The sequence below is a fragment of the Ictalurus furcatus genome, chromosome 19 (genome assembly GCF_023375685.1).
Source record: "Ictalurus furcatus strain D&B chromosome 19, Billie_1.0, whole genome shotgun sequence".
Lineage (NCBI taxonomy): Eukaryota > Metazoa > Chordata > Actinopteri > Siluriformes > Ictaluridae > Ictalurus > Ictalurus furcatus.
In genome coordinates this window covers 11,703,496-11,724,178 of record NC_071273.1, presented here as the reverse complement: position 1 = coordinate 11,724,178, position 20,683 = coordinate 11,703,496, and the positions used below count along the sequence as shown (strand labels likewise).

Below are 20,683 nucleotides of genomic sequence, written 5' to 3'. Positions count from 1 at the left end.
CTGTTAAATGGCACTCCCCAGGACCATTGTTAAGAGTCAACTTAAAAATATATTTTTTCTCCCAACATGCTTCCCTTTCCTCTTCCTCCTAGTCTTTTTCCTGTTATTTATTATTACTATTATTATGATTATTCTTATTCTTATCATTATCAACAACTACAAATTATTAACAAATACTACAAAGGTGATTTAAATCAACATAATCTAGATAGAAACCATTACATCTGCATGAAGTGTATAGTAATATTAAAAGTCCACTCAGAGATGTGATTTGAGGTCAAAGGTTAGGTGCCAATTATGTCTGTCAATTTGCTTTTGAAAGCTGTAGTTGTAGTTATTTATGTAATTAAACACCACTTCTTTACATGTAATAGTGTCTAGTCAAGCTTAATTGGAAATCCACAGCATGGACATGCTAAAAAAATATAATTTTTTTTTAATAATATTTAATTTTTCTCTAATAGAGAAGCAAGATGAGAGGACTTGAGAAGAAAGAACTGACAAATATAACAAGGTAATGATATTTCAATCCTCTCCAACTTACAAACATCATCCATCGTTATACTAGCGTTAACACTTGCATGAAGTCATTATAATCATGAGCGGCTGAGCGATAAATTACCCTGGTTATTTTATTGCACAAGACCAAAAGTTGATGTTTTGCTTGCAGCATCGCAAGGCAAGATATGATCTACTAATTAGCTCTATGTGAAAAGAAAAGAAATCTTGTTAATTGTCTGTGCTCTTCACAAAATGTACATTCAAATAAAAAGCCACTTTTTGCAGTTAAAATGAGAAACGCTTATGTGAATGAAGACTTTTTTTTTAGATGAAAAAGGGCCCATGTTTAATTTAAGTGCAAAAGTACTTTTGCTCAAAAAGTAAACCTCCAGCCATGGTGACTGATGATGCCATTTTTAACACCTTCCTCGGAGAATAGAACACGCCGTAAACGATTCTGGTGACAAGAACATGGAACGATTTGCAATGCTGATTTGAAAACAGTAATTACCTAGCATACATGGCATTTAAGTGAACAAAATATTCGGCATCTGCATAATAGTACTGCTGAGGCATCAGCCACACAATGGCAGTCAGGTTAAAAGCATTTTGAAATGAGAGCCAGATTACCTGAAGAGTTACAGCTTTTATTTAAGACTCAGAAAGATGAGCTGCACTGTGATTGAGAGGAGGAACAGGGTAAGATGCACTGATACATGAGTGTGAATATTTACTCAGTCAGACATACCTCGTAGGCTCACTATGATGAAGAACCAGATCAGAAATCATGTTAGTGCGGCTGCTAAAACGTTGGGTGGGAAAGGGGGGGGGGGGGTCAACTCTTGGTTTCACACAGTTGATAGAGAAAGAGAGATAGGAGGGAGGAACAGATGAAGGAAGAGAGAAGATTGTAGAGAGGTGGGAATAGGAAAAAAAAGAGAGACAGACGGCTGTAGGAGTCTCCCTCCATCTGCTCTAATAAGGTTGAGGGGGCTGAAGTGAAACACAGACACTACAATTGAAGCCTTGTGCCTCACATAATGCCTTCTAACATGCTAATGCACACATTATTAAAGGTGCAATAACAGCAGCCTCTGGTACAATCTCATAAAATATGGGAATATGAGAAACATTTCTACTAAACAGGAATATTACACGCTAACAACAATCAAAGGTCCATGTGAGATGAAAACGTTTTTTTTTTTTTCTCACCCGACGGAAACCGATCCAATAATATTCCAACAGTAAAGCCAAAATATGAGGTCATAATACTAAAATAACACTTTGCATACGAGCAAATGCTTTATTTCTTTCTTTAAAGTGCTCTGCTTGCACTGAAATAAACACTACCAAAGTCTTTAAAGGTTGACATGGCATGGGTTTTTGTCTCAAAGACATTTTGATCTAAAGACCTACACTTGCTTGAAATGTGTTTCTAATGGTCACGTTTCTGAAGTGTTTCTTAGGGAACAGATTCAATTCTATTTGAACCATTTCAACATACACACAATGCCACTGAGAAACCAGTTACCATAAACCTTCAACAGAAAACGTAGTGAAAACAAGCCAACATAACATATAAAATAACAATACACATATTTTATAAGCTGACAGAAATTATATACAGTATTGCTCACATCCTTCAAAGCACATTTTTTTTGTATTTGAGTGTGTGAATTAAGTGCAAATTCCACAGAGATCCCTTCAAATCACACACTCCCACACCCCTCTATATGCTGTGAGCTATATTTAAAATCCTGATTTACCACAATGATACAACGTTACTCATTTGCGTTAACATGGGGAACCAGTATAAACACAAATGCTGTTTGTTATCGGCCCCACTGTCTCTCATGTTCTTAAGAGAATCGTGTTGTAGTTAAAGTCGACCCTGATGCATTTCCCAAAAGAATATTGTGTGTCACGTATTCCACGTAATGTAGGTTAGGACGGATGCAAGTGCAGAAAAGAGCTTTTAATAAAGAAAGGCAGACAGACAAATCCAAATCATGAGACAATAGCGTGGTCGAAAAAACAGGCAATGGGTCAGGCGATCTACAAACAGGCATAAACTAGGCAAGGCAAGAAACGAGAACAAGGAACTAGATCAATAAACATGATTCAATACGAGGAACGAGGTACAAACGCTTGGTATGGTGATAAATACTTCGCAAAGTGCAAAGAGACATGAGGGGTTTAAATGACAAACGTAATCGGGGTGAAACACAAGACAGCTGAAAACAATGAGGCAACACCTATGGGAAACAACCAATGCCAATACAGGGGCAGAGACGGGACATAAACCATAACAAAAACACGTGTCCAAAGTAAACAAAGTCAATGTAACTGAAGACCCAAAAGCATGTATTCGCTAAGAGCTTGTGCACCGGGCTCGCGCTTCGGGTTTCCGAGCACGCTGCAAAACTGCAGCACTAGCTCGAGGGGAAATCGTGACATTGTGCCATGTCTGTTATTTCAGGTTTGATGTCTTTATCAAGAAAACATTGCAGGTGTCTGCTGGTTTCCCCTCTGGTGTAACAAGTGAATTATGACACATCTGAAGGTCTCTGATGGTGACATTATGGTAATAGACTGTTGTTTAACGCTGTTGGTTTAAGAAGACAGATTGATTCTGTTAAATATCAGGCTGTGAAAGAAGAAAGAACTGATATCTAGCCTTTGTGCTTATGTAGAAGTAATTTGGAAATATTTTTTATTTGATTTTATGTAGCTGTAACTATATCAAGAATGAGTAGACTCTTGGAAACCATTAAAACCATCAGATTCTGATAGGAAAAAGGGAAATATTCAGTGGAAACAACTGGGCCAATTCCATCAGGTCATTTTATGTGTGTGAGTGTGTGAGTGTGTTTGTGTGTGTGAGAGAGAGAGAGAGAGAGAGAGAGTGAGAGAGAGAGAGAAAGAAAGAGAGAGAGAGAGAGAAGAACACATCATACCTGCACAATGTCCCTTTCTGCATATCTGCCCCTGGATGAGATCCTGACTTCATCCCCATCCAACTCAATCATCGCTGCAGACAAAAAATAAAATCAGCTCACTAACACACGCTTGACCAGTGGCATGGAAACTGTGTTTGTGTTTGTGTGTGTGTGTGAGAGAGAGAGAGAGAAAGAGAGAGAATTGAATGAGAATGACAGACAAAAAAAGGGCAGATGGAGAATACAGTATACAGAAAAAAAGAGAGAAAAAAAAGAAGCTAGCAGGAAACTGTCTTCGCATGTATGAGTGTGTGTTAGTTCCTATTGACTCTTTCTTTCAACATCTCCATTACTGTCAGTGTGTGAGGGCTGCAGTGCGATGCCAAGCTGCTGAATACATGCATGTGTGTGTGTGTGTGTGTGTGTGTACGTGAATTTGTGCTGGAGAGAGATGACACCGTCACATTACTTGGTCTTTTCTTTCTTTCAGCCAGCGCTCATACAGAGCTTGTACACTGACTCCACATTGAGTGCAACAATAAAGCAGGAGGCAGCCAGCAAATTACATTCAGCCATGCACTGGGGGGGGGGGGTCTGAGAGAGAGAGAGAGAGAAGCCATGGAGGTGCAGCCAGAAGCTCCAAAGCAAACATGATGGAATGAAACAGAGGAAAGGCTGAGAATCAGAACAGGTGGAAGTAGATATGTAATTCAATACAATACAGTGGTTGAAAGAAAGGTAGAAAAAAGGTCTAGAGGAAGAAGGCGGCATTTCAGATCACATATTTGTGTATTTTTTGTGCATGTTCTATGTTAAAAATGAAAAGGTACGAGCAAGATGCACTTTAAGGTATGTGGAAAAATGAAATGTTTAAATCAGGCTTCAGATAAATTGATGGTTATTCTTGTAGAGCAGGTTTCATCAGCTGATAGACCATGGAGGCATTTATGTAAATGGAAGGTGTGGGTTAATGATGTATTTTGTAGTACACCATAACTTGTCATTTCCATTTAGTGCAATCCATTATTAGTTGGTTTGAGATGTTACTGCCATGCCAGTCTTATACTACACACTTAGAGTATAATGTAAACCACAGTACAGTGCTGTGAAAAAGTATTTTCCTTATTTCTTCTGTGTTTGTGTGGTATTTTCTGGTAGAGAGCAGAATTCATGTTTCCATCAGTTATTGCAAGTTGCCCAGGCCCTGAAGCAGCAAAGCATCCCCACACCATCACACTACCACCACCATGCTTGACTGTAGGTATGATGTTCTTTTTGTGGAATTCTGTGTTTGGTTTACTCCAGATGTAACAGGACCCCTGTCTTCCAAACAGTTCCACTTTCAACTCATCAGTCCACAGAACATTCTCCCAAAAGGTTTGAGGATCATCAAAGTGTGTTTTGGCAAAATTCAGATGAGTCTTAATGTTCTTCTGGGTTAGCAGTGGTTTTCACCTCGCCATTCTTCCATGGATGCCATTTTTGCCCAGTGTCTTTCTGATAGTGGAGTCATGAACAGTGACCTTTATTGATGCAAGAGAGGCCTGTAGGTCCTTTGATGTTGTCCTTGCCTCTTTTGTGACTTCCTGGATGAGTAGTTGTTGTGCTCTTGAAGGAATGTTGGAAGGTCTGCCACTTCTGGGAAGGTTCTGTGCCGAGTTTTTCCATTTAGAGTTAATAACTCTCCCTGTGGTTCTTTGGAGTCCCAGAGCCTTTGAAATAGCTTTGTAACCCTTCCCAGACTGATGTATTTCAATCACCTTCTTCCTCATCATTTCTGGAATTTCTTTCAATTTTGGCATAGTGCGTTACTACGTAAAATCTTTTAACCAACTTCATGCTGTTGAAAAAGTTCTATTTAAGTGTTGATTTGATTGAACAGGGTTTGCAGTAATCAGGTCTGGTTGTGTCTAGTCCAGCTGAACCCCATTATGAATGCAGTTTCATAGATTTGGGGAATTAGTAACTACGGGGCAAATACATTTTCACACAGGCCCAGTTGATAATGGATAACTTTTTTGCTTCAATAAATAACATTATCATTTAAAAACTGTATTTTGTGTTTACTCGGGTTGCCTTTGTTTTATCTTAGATTTTGTTAGAATTTCTGAAACAATTTAGTATGAGATATACACAAAACCAAAAGAAATCAAATACTTATTCACAGCACTGTATATACATAGTATGCCATTTAAGATGCAGATGACGTATTAAGTATAAAAATAGATAGAGTCTTACCATCAAACTCTGCTGGTCCAACACCAACGATGATAATTGACATGGGAAGACATGAAGCCTTAAGTGGAAACAAATGTGAAACTATTGATATTTATGATAAAGAAAGCCCAAGTAGCCTTAATTATCTAGTTTATGAATAAACAGTAAAAAGTTTAATAACAGATCTAAAGCTCCATACTTGGTGCTTGGAGGCTATAGTGGAGTGAATATGGAAGTACTATATAGAGTTGGCTTGACTGTGACAGGTCATCCATATGGATGAGAGCTGGCAGTGAACGCTGTCTGCAGACCTCCGTGGGTCTGGCATGAAAAAGTAATAGAGTCCTCAAAGAGGAAATTCTGTGACACTTCTTATATGACAGGTGTCCATAGAGAAGAGAAAGGAGGAGAGAGGGTGAGTACTATCGAAATGACAGAAAGAGACAGAGAGAGAGAGAGAGAGAGAGAGTGTGTAGGTGTGTGTCATTAGGCATGACTAATCTGAGGGAAGTCAGCTTATTCTGAGGGATGTCAGATATTCACAGACTCCATCAGTTACACTTATTGTCTTTCATACAGGATACCTCCTATCTCCTTTTCATAAAACACTTTCGTAATGCCCAGCATCTCCTATTCCTTCCAAGGAAATATGGTTTGACAGTAGATCTCTGATAGTAAAAGGAATTTCACTGAGTTTATATATGGAAATGAGAGTGACTTTGAGTGGTCCATATATTTACATTTAAATTTAGAGCATTTGGCAGACAGCCTTTTCCTGAGTGACTTACAGAAGTGTTTTGTAATTTCCATCAAAAACATTTCCTCATGCTAGTACAAACAGGTCAGGGTATAAGAAAAGAAAACTATCAAACCCTGTCAGAAAAAACCCTGTTAGTACAGCAACCAAAAACAAGGTTTTGATATCTGATCTTTTGCCTTCTGATCATTTGTTGACAGAAATGTGTGTGTGTGTGTGTGTGTGTGTGTGTGTGTGTGTGTGTTTTTTAACTTTTTTATTCCGGGGCTCTGGTGCGTTTTCTGCTTGGTGGATGCAAATGTATTTCTTTAAATTACTGATTGTCCCTAATATTTTGCATCTTTTTTCCCACTTATACCACAGAGTATAAGAATACTATCAAATCCTGTTGGAAAGGAGTTAGTACAGCAACCAAGCACAAGGTTTTTTTTCCTCATTGTTTTAACCAGTTATATAACATGAGCTAACATGACAGGATTTCCAAATGATTACTGAACTTCGGGGGAAACCACCCATCTATCCATCCATTCATCCATCCATCCATTTTCCATACTGTTTATCCTACACAGGGTCACGGGGAGCCTGGTGCCTATCCCAGGCACAAGGCACTCGGGGCACGAGGCGGTGGACACCCTGGATGGGGTGCCAAGTCATCGCAGGGCACAATCACATACACACATTCCCATGCTACAATTTGGAAATGCCAATATAGAGGTCTGGGGGAGGAAACCAGAGTACCCTGAGGAAACCCCCAAAGCATGGCCAGAACATGCAAACTGAGCGATTTGAACCCCAGCCCCTGCAGGTGAAAGGCAAACGTGCTAACTTTCACTAAAACATGTGTTTTAAATCATAAAGCATTGGCATTTTTAAAGCTATTTTAACAAGCACTGCTCATTTCAGTCTACATAGGTTTTGCAACGCACAGAACTATTTAAGACGGATACATGCAAGACTGACAAAGACTAAGGCAAAAAGATATGTTACCAGTTTTTTTTTCAGTACCTACTCTTTCTGTTCATAATACATTTTCTTACTTAAAGTATCACAAATCATAAACTGAAATCATATTCATTTCAAACAGATAATTTTGTTTTCTTGAATTTCTATTCTATTGCAAGTCAACAAAGGAAATAATAATAATAATAATAATAATAATAATAATAATAATAATACTGACTGAGAAAAAAAAACAGAATGGGGACACTATCCTATAAAATGATATAGTTTTGGTAGGTTATTATTATTTCCTTAGTTACCTGGTGAAGAATGTAAGAAAATTGGCTGTTCAGCAAAAGGAAACTATGTAACTTTGTATCCTGAGCAGGATAACGCTCAGATAAACAATGTACTACAATTAAGCCATGACAGACTGATGATTTGAGTTTGCTTAGCATATTTCTATAAACAGTTATAACAGCTCGAATAGACAAGTGCTTTCTCAAGTCATTACAATATTACAATTAGAATAACATTTAAATTTAACCTCTCATCATTGTAATGAATAACTTCTAACTACATCATTTTATACTGTTGTATAGAAGAAACAGAAGCTGACTGATCTCCTGTAAGTGTAAGTGATGGGATGCTCACATTGACGATGGACTCTTTGGTCTGGGCCATGTCAGAGATCACTCCATCTGTGATGATGAGGAGGACGAAATACTGCGAACCATCCTTCACAGAGGCAGCGTACCTGCAGGACAACATGTACATGACAGTAAGATAGCATTGCATGCATTAAGAAAATGAAGTTTTCTGACTGACCTCAAACACCATTGCTTGTGTATCTCAAGTCATGCCTCAAGGAGGATGGATGTCACTTAAGGTTCCTTTTTAAATGTTCTTAGTCATTTTTTCTATCTCTGCCATCTTTGGCTTAGTCGTGGATTATCTGTAAAACCCTATTTATGGCCACGACTGCTAAATGTGTAATATAAAACTATTTCAAATAAAATAACACAGAATAAACAGTGCACATGGCAGTAATTTTCCAGCCCTGGCAAATTGAAATTAATGAAATGAAATGAACAGAGCAGGCACTGCTAAACATATCAAGCTATAAGATATACAAGCTTTAAGAAAGGTATTGCAATGTAAAGAATACATTTTTGGGGTCATATGTTGCTTTTTAATGTTTTCCTTTTCCTTTAGTGTGTAATGTATCTGCTTGTGCATGTATAAGATCTGCAAAGTTACAAAGTTCATAGTCTCCCACAAAGGGATTTATTCTATCTAACAGAGAACATTGCTCCAGACCTGCCTAAAACACCTCGATCCAAGTCCAGATATTACTTCTGCAAACGTCTACGTAACAATTTGAAATATCAGCATAATGCCGCCATAATTGTTTTATTTTTAATTCATTAAATTTTTTTTAAACTGCATTTTATGTTGTTACTTAAAGGACATAAAGTTGTTAACTTTATGAAGAAGACAAATGAAACCGTTATAACATCGTATCTGAACGGTAAGAGAGTTACAAAATAAAAACATACCACTGTGAACAGTGCTCAAGTCGTGCTCGATCGTCCGCACTTTCAGAATCCGACTCGGGCTCGAACTGATACGGTTAAACCGACGACATTATTAACTGTGTTTATAATTGCTTTACAAGCCTTGGAAGCTGAAGCTCGCGATTATGGTTAAGGGGCGTTACATTTCTGACAGTTGGTCAATCACAGAACAATGGGACAGCTGGCCAATCAGAGCACTCTGGGCTTTTCAGAGGGAGGAGCTTTGGAGAATCCGGAACTCAGTCAGAGCGTTTCAGACAGACTGGAGATAGACGTAATGCAATAATGTACACTCTCTGTTTTTTGAACATTAAAGCATGTTAACCTATTCTATTACACCCAATAAACAAAAACTTTGCTACTGATTCTTATTCTGTGCTATTACTGGTAGTAGCTCAGTGGTTAAGATGTTGGACTTCTGATCGGAAGGTTGTGGGTTTAAAGCCCTTGAGCAAGGCCCTTAACCCTTAATTGTTCAGTTGTATGAATGAGATAATTGTACGTTGCTCTGGATAAGGGATCTGACAAATGCTATAAATGTAATTTGTTTGCCTTCTACATTTGCTCACTTTACTCTGAGTGTATTTGTCTTGTCAGTGTCATTGTCCGCTTCCATCAAAATACCTGACAGAGTGTTTCCCATGATCCCCACTCAGCTGACAAACTCCAGGCTCCAACATATGAACAAGCACTGGACTCCCAATCAGCCTATCCCAATATAACACACCTCTTCTTCATTATAGTCAGGTCTATAAATACTACAGACTACTGTATTTGCTCATTCTTTGCTCCTAATTCGTATTCCGTGACATTCCTGAGCCTTATCTCTAAAGGCTAGTTTGTCTGGGTTTTTTAAAAATCCTTTTTCTATTTTATTGATTTGCAGGTTTGATATCTGATCTCTTGCCCTCTGGTCATTTGTTGAAGAAATGATCAGAAATGTTTGTTTTTTTTCTGTGACTCTGGTGCATTTTCTGTTTGGTGGATACAAACACTATTTAATAAATAAGAAATACGTTTGTATCCACAAAGCAGAAAATGCAACACACACACACACACACACACACACACACACACACGCACGAATGTGCAAGGATGTTGTTGAAATACTGTATATCAACCTGTTGACATCAGATATTTCCAGAAGAAAAAATGCTCCCATGAAATTCCATTAGAAAAGCATGCGGGTCTTTTTTTTTGACCCACTTATGGAAGAGTGGGGTAGTAATACAAAAGCTAATTTTTTTTTTAATCAGTTGAAAGGAAATTCTCTTATATCATGTACCCTCTTATATTATGAACTGCTATCAAATACCTATGATGAATGTATTCATTTAATTACCTCTTTAAATAAGCTGATCAACTGCTATCCTTGATTATAGCTATATACTTGAAATACACATGTATTTCCGTGTCAACATGACACAGGACTTGTTTTGTATTATGACTATGTGCTGTGTGTTTTGTTTAAATCTGTCTGACACCTGGACCAGTAGAAACCGTCCATGCACTGCTTCTTATCAGTGTGTATAAATACTTCTGTTTTGAATGAATAAACCAGAAGTCTCTGTGAACATTCACATGTGTCAGTGTGTGTGTTCATTTGGACTCTCGAGGCCTGAACTCTGCGGTAAACCACACTTTCTAGCTCATAGCAGCACAAAACTAAAAGTTAATAGAAGTAATGTAGAACAGGCTGATAGGGCTGGTGGCGGTCTGGAAGACGTAGTCTGAGATTTGGAGATTCCTGAGATATTCTCATATATGGAACTCTAACATCAGTAAAAGGTGAAAAAAAAAAATTATGTCATGACATCAAAAACTTGTTTTTTGAGGAATACCTAAGATAAGAAATTATATATATATATATATATATATATATATATATATATATATATATATATATATATATATATATATATAGAAACATTTTATTTAAAAGATATTGCAAACAAATGACCTCACCGGGTCATTTTAGACCCACTCATGCATCTAAGGGTTAAATAATGACATATCATACTTTTTAGCCATTTAAAGTTATATTTAATGATGTGGAATGTCTGTAAAATAGTATTTTACCTTTCCTTCTGACGCTTACAATGTGCTGACACTGGAGACTCCATCCGAAAAATATTAAATAAATATCTCCTCACAGAAAATATCAACATTTCAACAATTCCACAGGGGTTTTATTTTTTATTTATTGATTGATTTTTAAATATCTGTTTATGTTGAGTTTTTGCTATAATAAGTCCCGGTGAATTAACTTTTATATAAATGACACAGTATTAGAACAAGCACATTCATATAAACCTGCCATTTGAATAACAGCTGGTGCTAATGTCAGAGCCGTGCTGCTACAGAAAAATTGATCCGATGGACCATTACACGAACAACAGTTACACATAATGATTCATAGATTTAATCCAGCATTTATTGATATGACAGAATGACAGCGTTTATGCCTGAATATGGACCGATCTGATTCTTACTGCTGTGCAGTGCAGGCAGCATTGCAGTGCAGTGTTTACTCTATAAATCATGTGAACTCCCACCCTTTCACACACACACCTTATTAACTCACACATGGCTCCATCAGCTAGCCCCGGAGTCAAGGGGTACATATCGATCACAGTGTAAACTAATTATGACACGCACAAAGGACAAGCAAAACACACAGCTGCTGGGTCGTATTGATCTTTCTTGAGATGATCTGATATTAGCGCACACACACACACACACACACACACACACACACACAGCTGAGACACCTGTCACCTTATGATAGAAAATTGCTTTTGAAATAAGAGTTCAACAGTTTGCATTAAACTGAGAGATTTGGACCCTACTGTAGGGATTTATAGGAAGTTCAGCGAATGATCTATGTGAGTCTGTGCTTTTTTGTCAAGTATAGACGTCATGGAAAGAGAAGTGGTTTACTTTTTAGATGAAGAGTCAAAAAAAAAATTCAGAAAGCAGCTAAACATCTTAAGGTAGTATATTTTTGCCTTCACTGCAAGCCTGTTGAATTAAATCTAATTGATCTGAAGGTGTTGTTTCATTTGTAATAACAGCAGTTCTGACTGTAAAGCAAATCACTAGTTTATATTAAAGTGCTTGTTCTAATATAGTATTGTTTATAGAGTAACAGCTAATTCACAGGGACTTGTAGGGTGAACGCCGCACGTAATCTAAACCTAATAATAAATGGGAATGGAGGCAGTTTGCAGTGTCCTTTGCAGTTCCTTAGTAACAAGCTGCATTCTTTGTCTTCTTAACTTCAAGAGAAAGTGAGTGAACAACTATTTATAAGTGCTGCAACGTGAACTTACTTGTTTTGTGAACGTTACACAACAATGAATTTAGCTATAAATGGAAAACAAATATGCTGTGTTGTTGATTAATAAATAAAAGGTAAATGCAGAAAAAACAGCTGTTTTATATATATATATATATATATATATATATATATATATATATATATATATGTAAAACAGCAGTTTTTTCTGCATTTAATGTATATATATGTGTGCGTATATATATATATATATATATATATATATATACACACACATACAACTTGGGTCCACTTCACGTGTGGCTGCATTACCTTGTAATTGATTGTTTTCCAATAACAGCACACCCTATCATGTTTTATTCCTCACATATTGCATACCCCTAGACTAAAATTAGAGATGGAGTGCCAATTATAAACAATTGTGATGTTCACGACTTTGGGGTGTACACGTGTTACCATTTCAATAAAACAGTAGTGGAAACAAAGTTGAATTTTGTTGGAACATTGATTTGCTCAAATTTTTAATTATATAACGTATAACTGAATCCTAAAAACCACCTGAGTAGATTTTGTGGTATATATAATCTGCTCCAGAATTATTGGCAGCTTTTGTAAATACTGGTAAAATGGCTCCAAAAAAAATAACTGTCATTTGTTTTTGTTAAAAATACACACACACACACATATATATATATATATATATATATATATATATATATATATATATATATATATATATATATATATATATATAAGAATTTATGTTCTTACAATACACTTATTTCAATTAAATGTCACAATTCTCTCATATATTCAGTGTGATTAAGGTTAAACTTATAAGGTACAAAGACATTTAAAAAAAATTTTTTTGTACCAGAAAAACTCGAGGGTGCCAATAACTCTGGAGCTGACTATAATTAGACATTTAAGCTCAGAGTAAACAGTTCTTGGTAGCGGATTCAGACTTTAGTGTACGTAGGTGGGAATGCATACATACCTTGCTACATGGTTGATGACGGGTGAGAAGTTGGTGGGTCCATAAAGCTGCACAGACTTCAGGCTCTGGTAGTACGCCTCCATTACACCATCTATTCCATTACAGTATGGGTTCTGTGGGTTCCCATTCTGCATAGTAAACAAACAAAAGTGACATAAAGACACTAATCAAGGCATCGATGGATTTGATCATTGTAGATCAACAAGTTTTGAATGGCATCAGTGAAATTGAGCTGTTCAAGCTGTAAAGACAGAATGACATCTGTTCTATCCGTCCAGCCCACACATTCAAAGCAAAATATCATCTTCACATCCTTACTCATATATGATTAATTTGATTTTTATCAAATACGATTTCTAGGTGTGATGTGTCCCCAGAAGTCTTCCCAAACATACCAGGTCAAAATCAAGGCAAACTGTCTTTATACACTGCTTAGACAAGTCACTGTGGGAAAAACCCTTATTATTAAAAATACATATCTAAAAAAAATCAGTATTTAAAATATTTTAGCAGGTACCCTAACCAAATAATGTAATCATAGCACTGGGGCTATGCCGTTATAGCTGTTTTATCTCATAGTTATATAAACATACAGTTTTCTTTTATTTAATTTAGTTTTATTATGGTTGTTTTTATTCCTTTTCCTTTATTATAAATAGTATTACTATTACTATCATTATATGGTTTTATATTTTTTAAATCAATTCAGTGCCCATGGATTCCCTGAAATTCACTTATAAATAAAATCTTCTTCTTCTCATAATAATCATCATCATCATCATCATCATCATTATTATTATTATTATTATTATTATTATTATTAAACTTAAAGCCATGATATTGAGTTGCATGGCATGAGGTCTTCATTCAAATACAGGCTATATTTAAAGTTTCACATGTACTGTAGAGCATCCAGTAATGCTCAGGTGACTGAAACCTTCCCCTCATTTATTCATTCTATATGAAATGCACGAAAAAGCTCTGTAGCCCAGATGGTGCAGCATCTGTCTGTCATTAAGGATCAAGCACGCTCTTCACTGGCCGCATTGCAGCCTTTGCAGCATGTTCAACAAACCTGTAAGCACATGACAGGGTTGCACCAAAGCCCACTGAACATGGGTTCAAGCCAAAACAGGAATGTCTCAAGTAATGTAGAGCATTCAGATATGCACTGTATGTATTGTATTTCATAAAAATGAAATAAAGCTGAACTTTATTGCATTGTCCCTCTGTAATATTATGTTCGGAATCCCCTAGCTAAACAGGCAATATAATTCAGCTGTGCTGAGGATTTGCTACAAACTTTGACAACTTTGAGCTGCATCATGCGTGTTCAAAAAAAATGTGAAGTTTTAAAGCTTAAAATGAGATACATGTTACATGACAATCTGAAGTAGAGAATAATCGTTACTCAGGTCAAGAGGAACAGAAGCACAGGAAAACGACTTTCTATTAAAGACCCACTTATCAATTCTTATTCTTATTATACTCATCAATAAGAAGCCTTTTTACAGAAGAGCTGGTCCACCCTAATGATATTTTCTCTGGATCTTTGCATTATTTTGATAAAATGTATATATATATATATATATATATATATATATATATATATATATATATATATATATATATATATATATATATATATATATATTAGTTTATTGTATGATTTAATCGGCCAATAAATGGAAGCAGCAGTACCACACTCCCACACAGTTCTCATCTAGTGTGAGCCTGTATATACTGTACTACTGATGAAAGGCATTATTGTCAGGTGTGAAATAAGGATTTCAGTCAGGCTACAAAATTCAATCCTAGATGTTGATTTGTCCCAAACGAGGGGATATGAAGTGCTCCTTCACCAATTGCTGAAATTGTAGCCATCAGTAGTGAAATTACAACAGGGGACGACAGTGGAATCGATATATTAGCTGTCAAACAACATAATTCCAACTGTACAGTTACACAATGTGCTTTAAACAGCCAAAAAATAAAACTCTGAGGTGATATTTTCCTGTGATTACGCTGTAAATATATCACATTACATCTAATGCATTTACCATGCCACGAACTCCAAAATACTCTAACTGACCCAAAAGTAGCTAAACTAGATGAAAGGCCTGGTTTATATAGTATCAAAGTTATTTAAGATATTTTGTAATATTATTCTGCAGATTAAAACACATTAGAGCTAAGCATTATGTGAATATTAGTTCACAGCTTCTTATGGTGAGAGAGTATCATTTGTCGTTTATCATTGATTGTGTCAATTTTTAGACAGCATGCTGTGACTGAATATTCATGAACTGTCAGTTAATGAGAAAAATCATTATTGGAAGAGCTGATGATCTAGATGTGAGTTTTAGATTAAGGTTGTAGTGGGTCTACAAATGCTGGCCAGAGAATAAAATAAAGACACAAGTGGAAAAAGAGCAATTCTCACCAGCCAGAAAAAAAAACATATTTGTGAGAGCTCTAATGTTTCTAATGTTACAGGGGGTCACTCACCAGTGCGAATTCGTGGGATACACGCCCATCGGGGGGCAGCTTGGCACCGAAGCCCAATGCTGGGAACATCTTGTCACTGTCGTAGTCCTGAATGATCTCTCCCACTGCTTTGAGAGCCATGCCGTATGCATTCAGCTGGTATGGACTCATGTAGTGCAGGGATGTTGGCTGTGCAGGGTTGCCTAGGAACCAGATAAAAAATAGAAAAGTCATAGGTCAATATTGTGCTTCAACTCTGAAGTAAATACAGACTTGAAAGAAAAAAAGATAACATGATATTTCACTAATATTGGCTCCCATTGATAAATATGAGCAAAGAAGGCTGAGAAGTCTTTATTGTTTAACTGTTTGATCTTTTGTTAAAAAAAAATAACAAAATTTCTCTGCTCTTGTGAATATCAAACAATTGCAAACACAACACAGGTTTACAAAAATATATCCTAAGAATTCATACGAGAAAAATATATTTGAAGTATATTCCCACTGATATTTTACTTTTTTTGTACATCTGGGTGACTAGGAACAAGAAATTGTTCAACTATGACTTCCTGTTTCACAGAGGTATAAATATGAGGCAACACATAGGCCAAATTCCCTTAATTATTCATAACAATGGGTAAGACCGAGGAACCTAGCTGTGTTTATCAGGGCAATAATTAAGAAGTTCAAGTCAACTGGACATGTTATGAATCAAGCTGGAATTGGACGTGTGTCTATATTGTCTCAACACACTGTGAAGAAGATGGTTCGAGTGGCCAAAAACTCTCCAAGGATTTTGTTTGTATTTTCTCATTTGTTTTGCTTGTATTTTCTCATTTGTGAATCGCTTTGGATAAAAGCATCTGCTAAATGAATAAATGTAAATGTAAATGTAAGGATCACCTCCATTAGTGGAGGGCACTGTATACTCATGACCATTAAAATTTCTCACATGTGCAGTATGTATACTGTTTAAGTTTAGATCATGAGTACATTGTTGCTAGGCAACTGGGAAATATTGAGTTGAGCATAGCAGGCAGGCAGCTAATGACTGACTTACCTAGCTAGCACACTGTACTTACAAATAAAAGCACAGAGAGGGTAGAAACAAAAAAAAATGTCAGGAAAATTAACCTGTAGGCTTGCTGCAATACTCAGTGTTCCTGGTGTTACAAGGTGTTTGGTCGGACACCGATTACCTCACTTGCCCACTGCGGCACTGCCCCCACTGACGTTTTGCTTTTTTTCATAGTAATAATAATAATCATTGAGTTCAGTTAGAGAACAATTAAAAACTGAACACGTCTGCTCAATTCAGCAAGAGCCGTATGAGTAACAGTCGCAGCACTGATCCGATTTCATTTATCACCTAACGAGAGTGAGGCGAGCTGACTGACAAGACGATGGCAGAAGATTTGGTTTCAAAAGTTCCATGTTTAATATAAGCGAGTTTGTCATTGTACTGTTTTGTTGTTGTTGTGTTTTTCATTAAGAATAATAACGGTGAGGAAATTTTCCCACCGCTTAATCGATGTGTAATATCGGTATAAGTCCCCAACCCCCACACCCATCGCAAACGTTTGCCATGCAAACGTCAACAGTGCAATGTCACAACTCATGAACTGGGAGCTATCAGAAAATAATTCTGAAATAGTGAGTAACAGAGGAGTGGGCTATTCATATGGAAAATTTTCATAAACATGGAAAACTAAATGTAACATAAGCAAGCCTGTTAGAAAGTAATCATGACAATGAGCATACATAAGAGTTAAGACTCAGTCTGCACTTGCTTTCATTTCAATAGACTGAGCTTCCTGTCAGCAACAGGTGGATGTCACACCTACACTACATTCAATGTTCATCACAGCCCATGGCCTCATAGCCCACAATTTTGTGCTTCAATAGATTTTATTATTTTATTATCTTCAATGAATAGTCAAATCTGTTTTATGTTAAAACAGCTCTGAAATTTTCTGCATGCTTATAGCCCTCCTGCTCCCACTCAACATGTAAGCATTTGAATCCAGAGGTCACTGCACGATGAAAGCTACTTGTTTCTCTGAACAAGATATAATGGATGTGGCCCTTTAATTTGGTGAGACTTTGACCTCTCCGCTGCATACTGTGCCTCATTGAATGGATCTAAAAGCCAGGTCTTTCCTCCCCATCATCTTTAATACATTACACCTCGCTCATTATGCTGGAGGAGGGCTATCAATGGCTGCTGTTTGGGCCTGAATTGCATGCATTTCAATAATTCCCAACAGCCCACTGGTGACCGTTGCACTCACCGTTTGAGGCGGTGAAATCAATTGCCACGGTGAAATTAATCTGAGTCCTGCAGAACAAAAGAAGAGAGAAAAGAGAACGTTTATTTGTCAGGCTTCGACCTACCGTGTGTTATAATGTCTGGCAAGAGCCAGTGGGTTCTATTAAATTAATCTCAAGATTTGATAAAACTGTCACCTTGAGAGATATTTAAGCTACAGTACATATATCTACGTGGGAGAACAAACCTATCGCGTAATAGAAAAAAGCTAGTTAATTACACAGGCCATAGAGAACTTAATTGCCCTCTCTTACCATACTGTGAGTGAAATTAAAACATAAAGGGTTGGAAAATTACACAGGCATTAAAAAATACAGTACAGCATCACATTGTACATTAGTAATGCCCAATGTAGGGTGGTGGCAGGTCAGGAGTTAAAGTTATGAGAGAGTGCTCAGTATGTTTTGAATTAGATTCAAATCCCTGGTTTAGGATCAGACCAATATGAAAAGTAATCATTTTAAGGAGCTTCAAACATTTCAGTAAGCAATAATATTGGCTATATACAATACAATACAATACAATACAATACAATATAATATAATTTATGGGGCATGGTGGCTTGTAGTTAGCATGCTTGCTTGTCACCGCTGAGGTTGGGGGTTTGACTCCTGCCTCCACCCGTTGTGCGCAGAGTTTGTATGTTCTCTCCATGCTTCCGGGTTTTCTTCCGGGTACTCCACTTCCGTCCCCCAGTCCAAAGACATGCGCGTAGACTGATTAGCATTTCCAAATTGTCATGTAATGTGTGAATGGGTGTGTAAATGTGTGAACTATTGTGCCCTGCAATGAGTTGCACCCCATTCAGGGTTTCCCCCGCCTTGAGCCCCGAGTTCCCTGGGATAGAGAACCCAGTGTAGGATAAGCCCCCCCCACACACACATTCACAGTAGTAATCCCTTAATATATTATAAACACTGGAATACAAACAAACTGTTTGCTATTAAAACATCAGTTTAATTATTCTTCTGGATGCCAGCTGTGAATAACTCCTTGGGAATATATTCATTTAGTGCCAAAGATTAACGGCTAAAGCAAAGTGAAAACAAACAAACATTCCTTGCAAGCTCAAGTCTTATTGCTTAAGCTTACTGGCATGTTACTGGCATGTCATCCAAGATGGCAAGCTCATTATAAGAGATATTTGCAGTTAGCAGCTGAGTTGATGAAATGCAGCAGCTACAGAACGCAGGAAGCAACTAGCGGAGAAGGAAGAGGGGAAAAAAGAAATACAGCGCGAGAGAGGTTTACAAGGAACCTTGAGCAAGGACAGCAAGAAAAATCACATATTTATATTAATGCACTCATTCTAATAAATTATTGTTTTATTGTGTTACACAGGGACTTGTATGGCAGACGCTACAGATAAACATAGGACAAACTGATTAAAAAAAACCCAAAACAGGTGTAATTATTGATACAGTGAAGATTTCTATGAGGTAAAGCGGTTCCTTTAAGTTTCTCACCATGGTAAAGTCTTGAAGACTTTGTGGTTTCTAGGTAACAAGCTGCATTTGTTTTTGTTTTTTTTTGTTTTATTAACTTCAAGAGACAGAAAAAAAGAGAGGCTGATGAGGGAACGACGGTTTATAGCTGCTATAACGTACAACCCCAGTTCCAAAAAAGTTGGGACGCTGTGTTGGGGTTGTAAGTGATAACAGGAATGAACTTGTTTCATGATCATTCCACAACATTAAACATAACTATTAATGGATGAAATGTATAATGTGATGTTCTTTAATTCTTTCATAAATAAAATATTATTGGTAAATTGCTGCGAAAACACTTTGAGCTATGCTTTTGTAGCAGATCTGCTTTTGTGTCACATTTTCCTTCGACAGCACACCCAGTCACACTTCATTCCTTACTTATCATATTCTTAGACGCTTATTTACTAGTAGAAACTGACCCCCTAAGTAACTTCACACATATCTTTTTTTCCCCAGCCTGCATTCAAAAGGTCTCTTTTTAAAACTGTCAATCACATTTAGCCTTGCAAAAGTAGTAAACCATTTCCAAATGACATTTTCCAGTACTTCTTCATTCCAAGCAGCTCAACAACAGGCATCCATGGAAGTCTTTGATGCTCACTGAGTAGTGGTATTCTGTGAGGAATACCACCCGGCTGGCCTAGCTCTATTAACAGATGCTTGGTAATAGAAGAAAGGAGAGAGAGAGCTAGGCAGGTCTGAGTGAACATGCCCTAATATGTAGATGATGCCCAGTTCATCCCCCTGGCCATCTGCTCTGAGTGCAGCCTCCAGCTGAAGGGGTGAACAGGAGTGATTGGTCCTCGCCCTGATCTCTCACACAGACCAAAATCACCTTCAGCTAAGTGATTCAGCTCACTGCACATCTGACACAGAATGTCCAACACTTCCACAGCCTTCCTGAAAGACCGCACAGCTGGAATTGTGGGTCTACGGAAAGTGCTGTCTATTTTTATTCAGGGCACAAAAAGTTGGCATTGTATTGTGGTCAGAGGAGACCATACACAGACCTTTTGGGGGGACAAAAAGGAACGGCACAAAAAGAAATCCACATGATACAGACTGTAAATCTGGTGGTAGATCACTGATACTTCTGCATAAATTCAGGATATTTCAGCCCAAAATCTGTTTTCCTCTGCCAAGACGTTCAGA

At 37.2% G+C, this 20,683-nt stretch overlaps 1 protein-coding gene across 1 annotated transcript in view; it reads right to left on the bottom strand.

The window, feature by feature from the left end:
- Positions 1-20,683, bottom strand: part of LOC128623336 (copine-8) — a 128,764-nt gene that overhangs the window by 5,717 nt on the left and 102,364 nt on the right. The window contains exons 14-19 of the mRNA XM_053650327.1: positions 18,004-18,050; positions 15,734-15,915; positions 13,226-13,353; positions 8,008-8,110; positions 5,679-5,736; positions 3,459-3,532 (exon numbers count right to left, since the gene is read on the bottom strand). Coding sequence (XP_053506302.1) covers positions 3,459-3,532; positions 5,679-5,736; positions 8,008-8,110; positions 13,226-13,353; positions 15,734-15,915; positions 18,004-18,050 — 592 coding nt within the window. The remainder of the gene's footprint in view (positions 1-3,458; positions 3,533-5,678; positions 5,737-8,007; positions 8,111-13,225; positions 13,354-15,733; positions 15,916-18,003; positions 18,051-20,683) is intronic.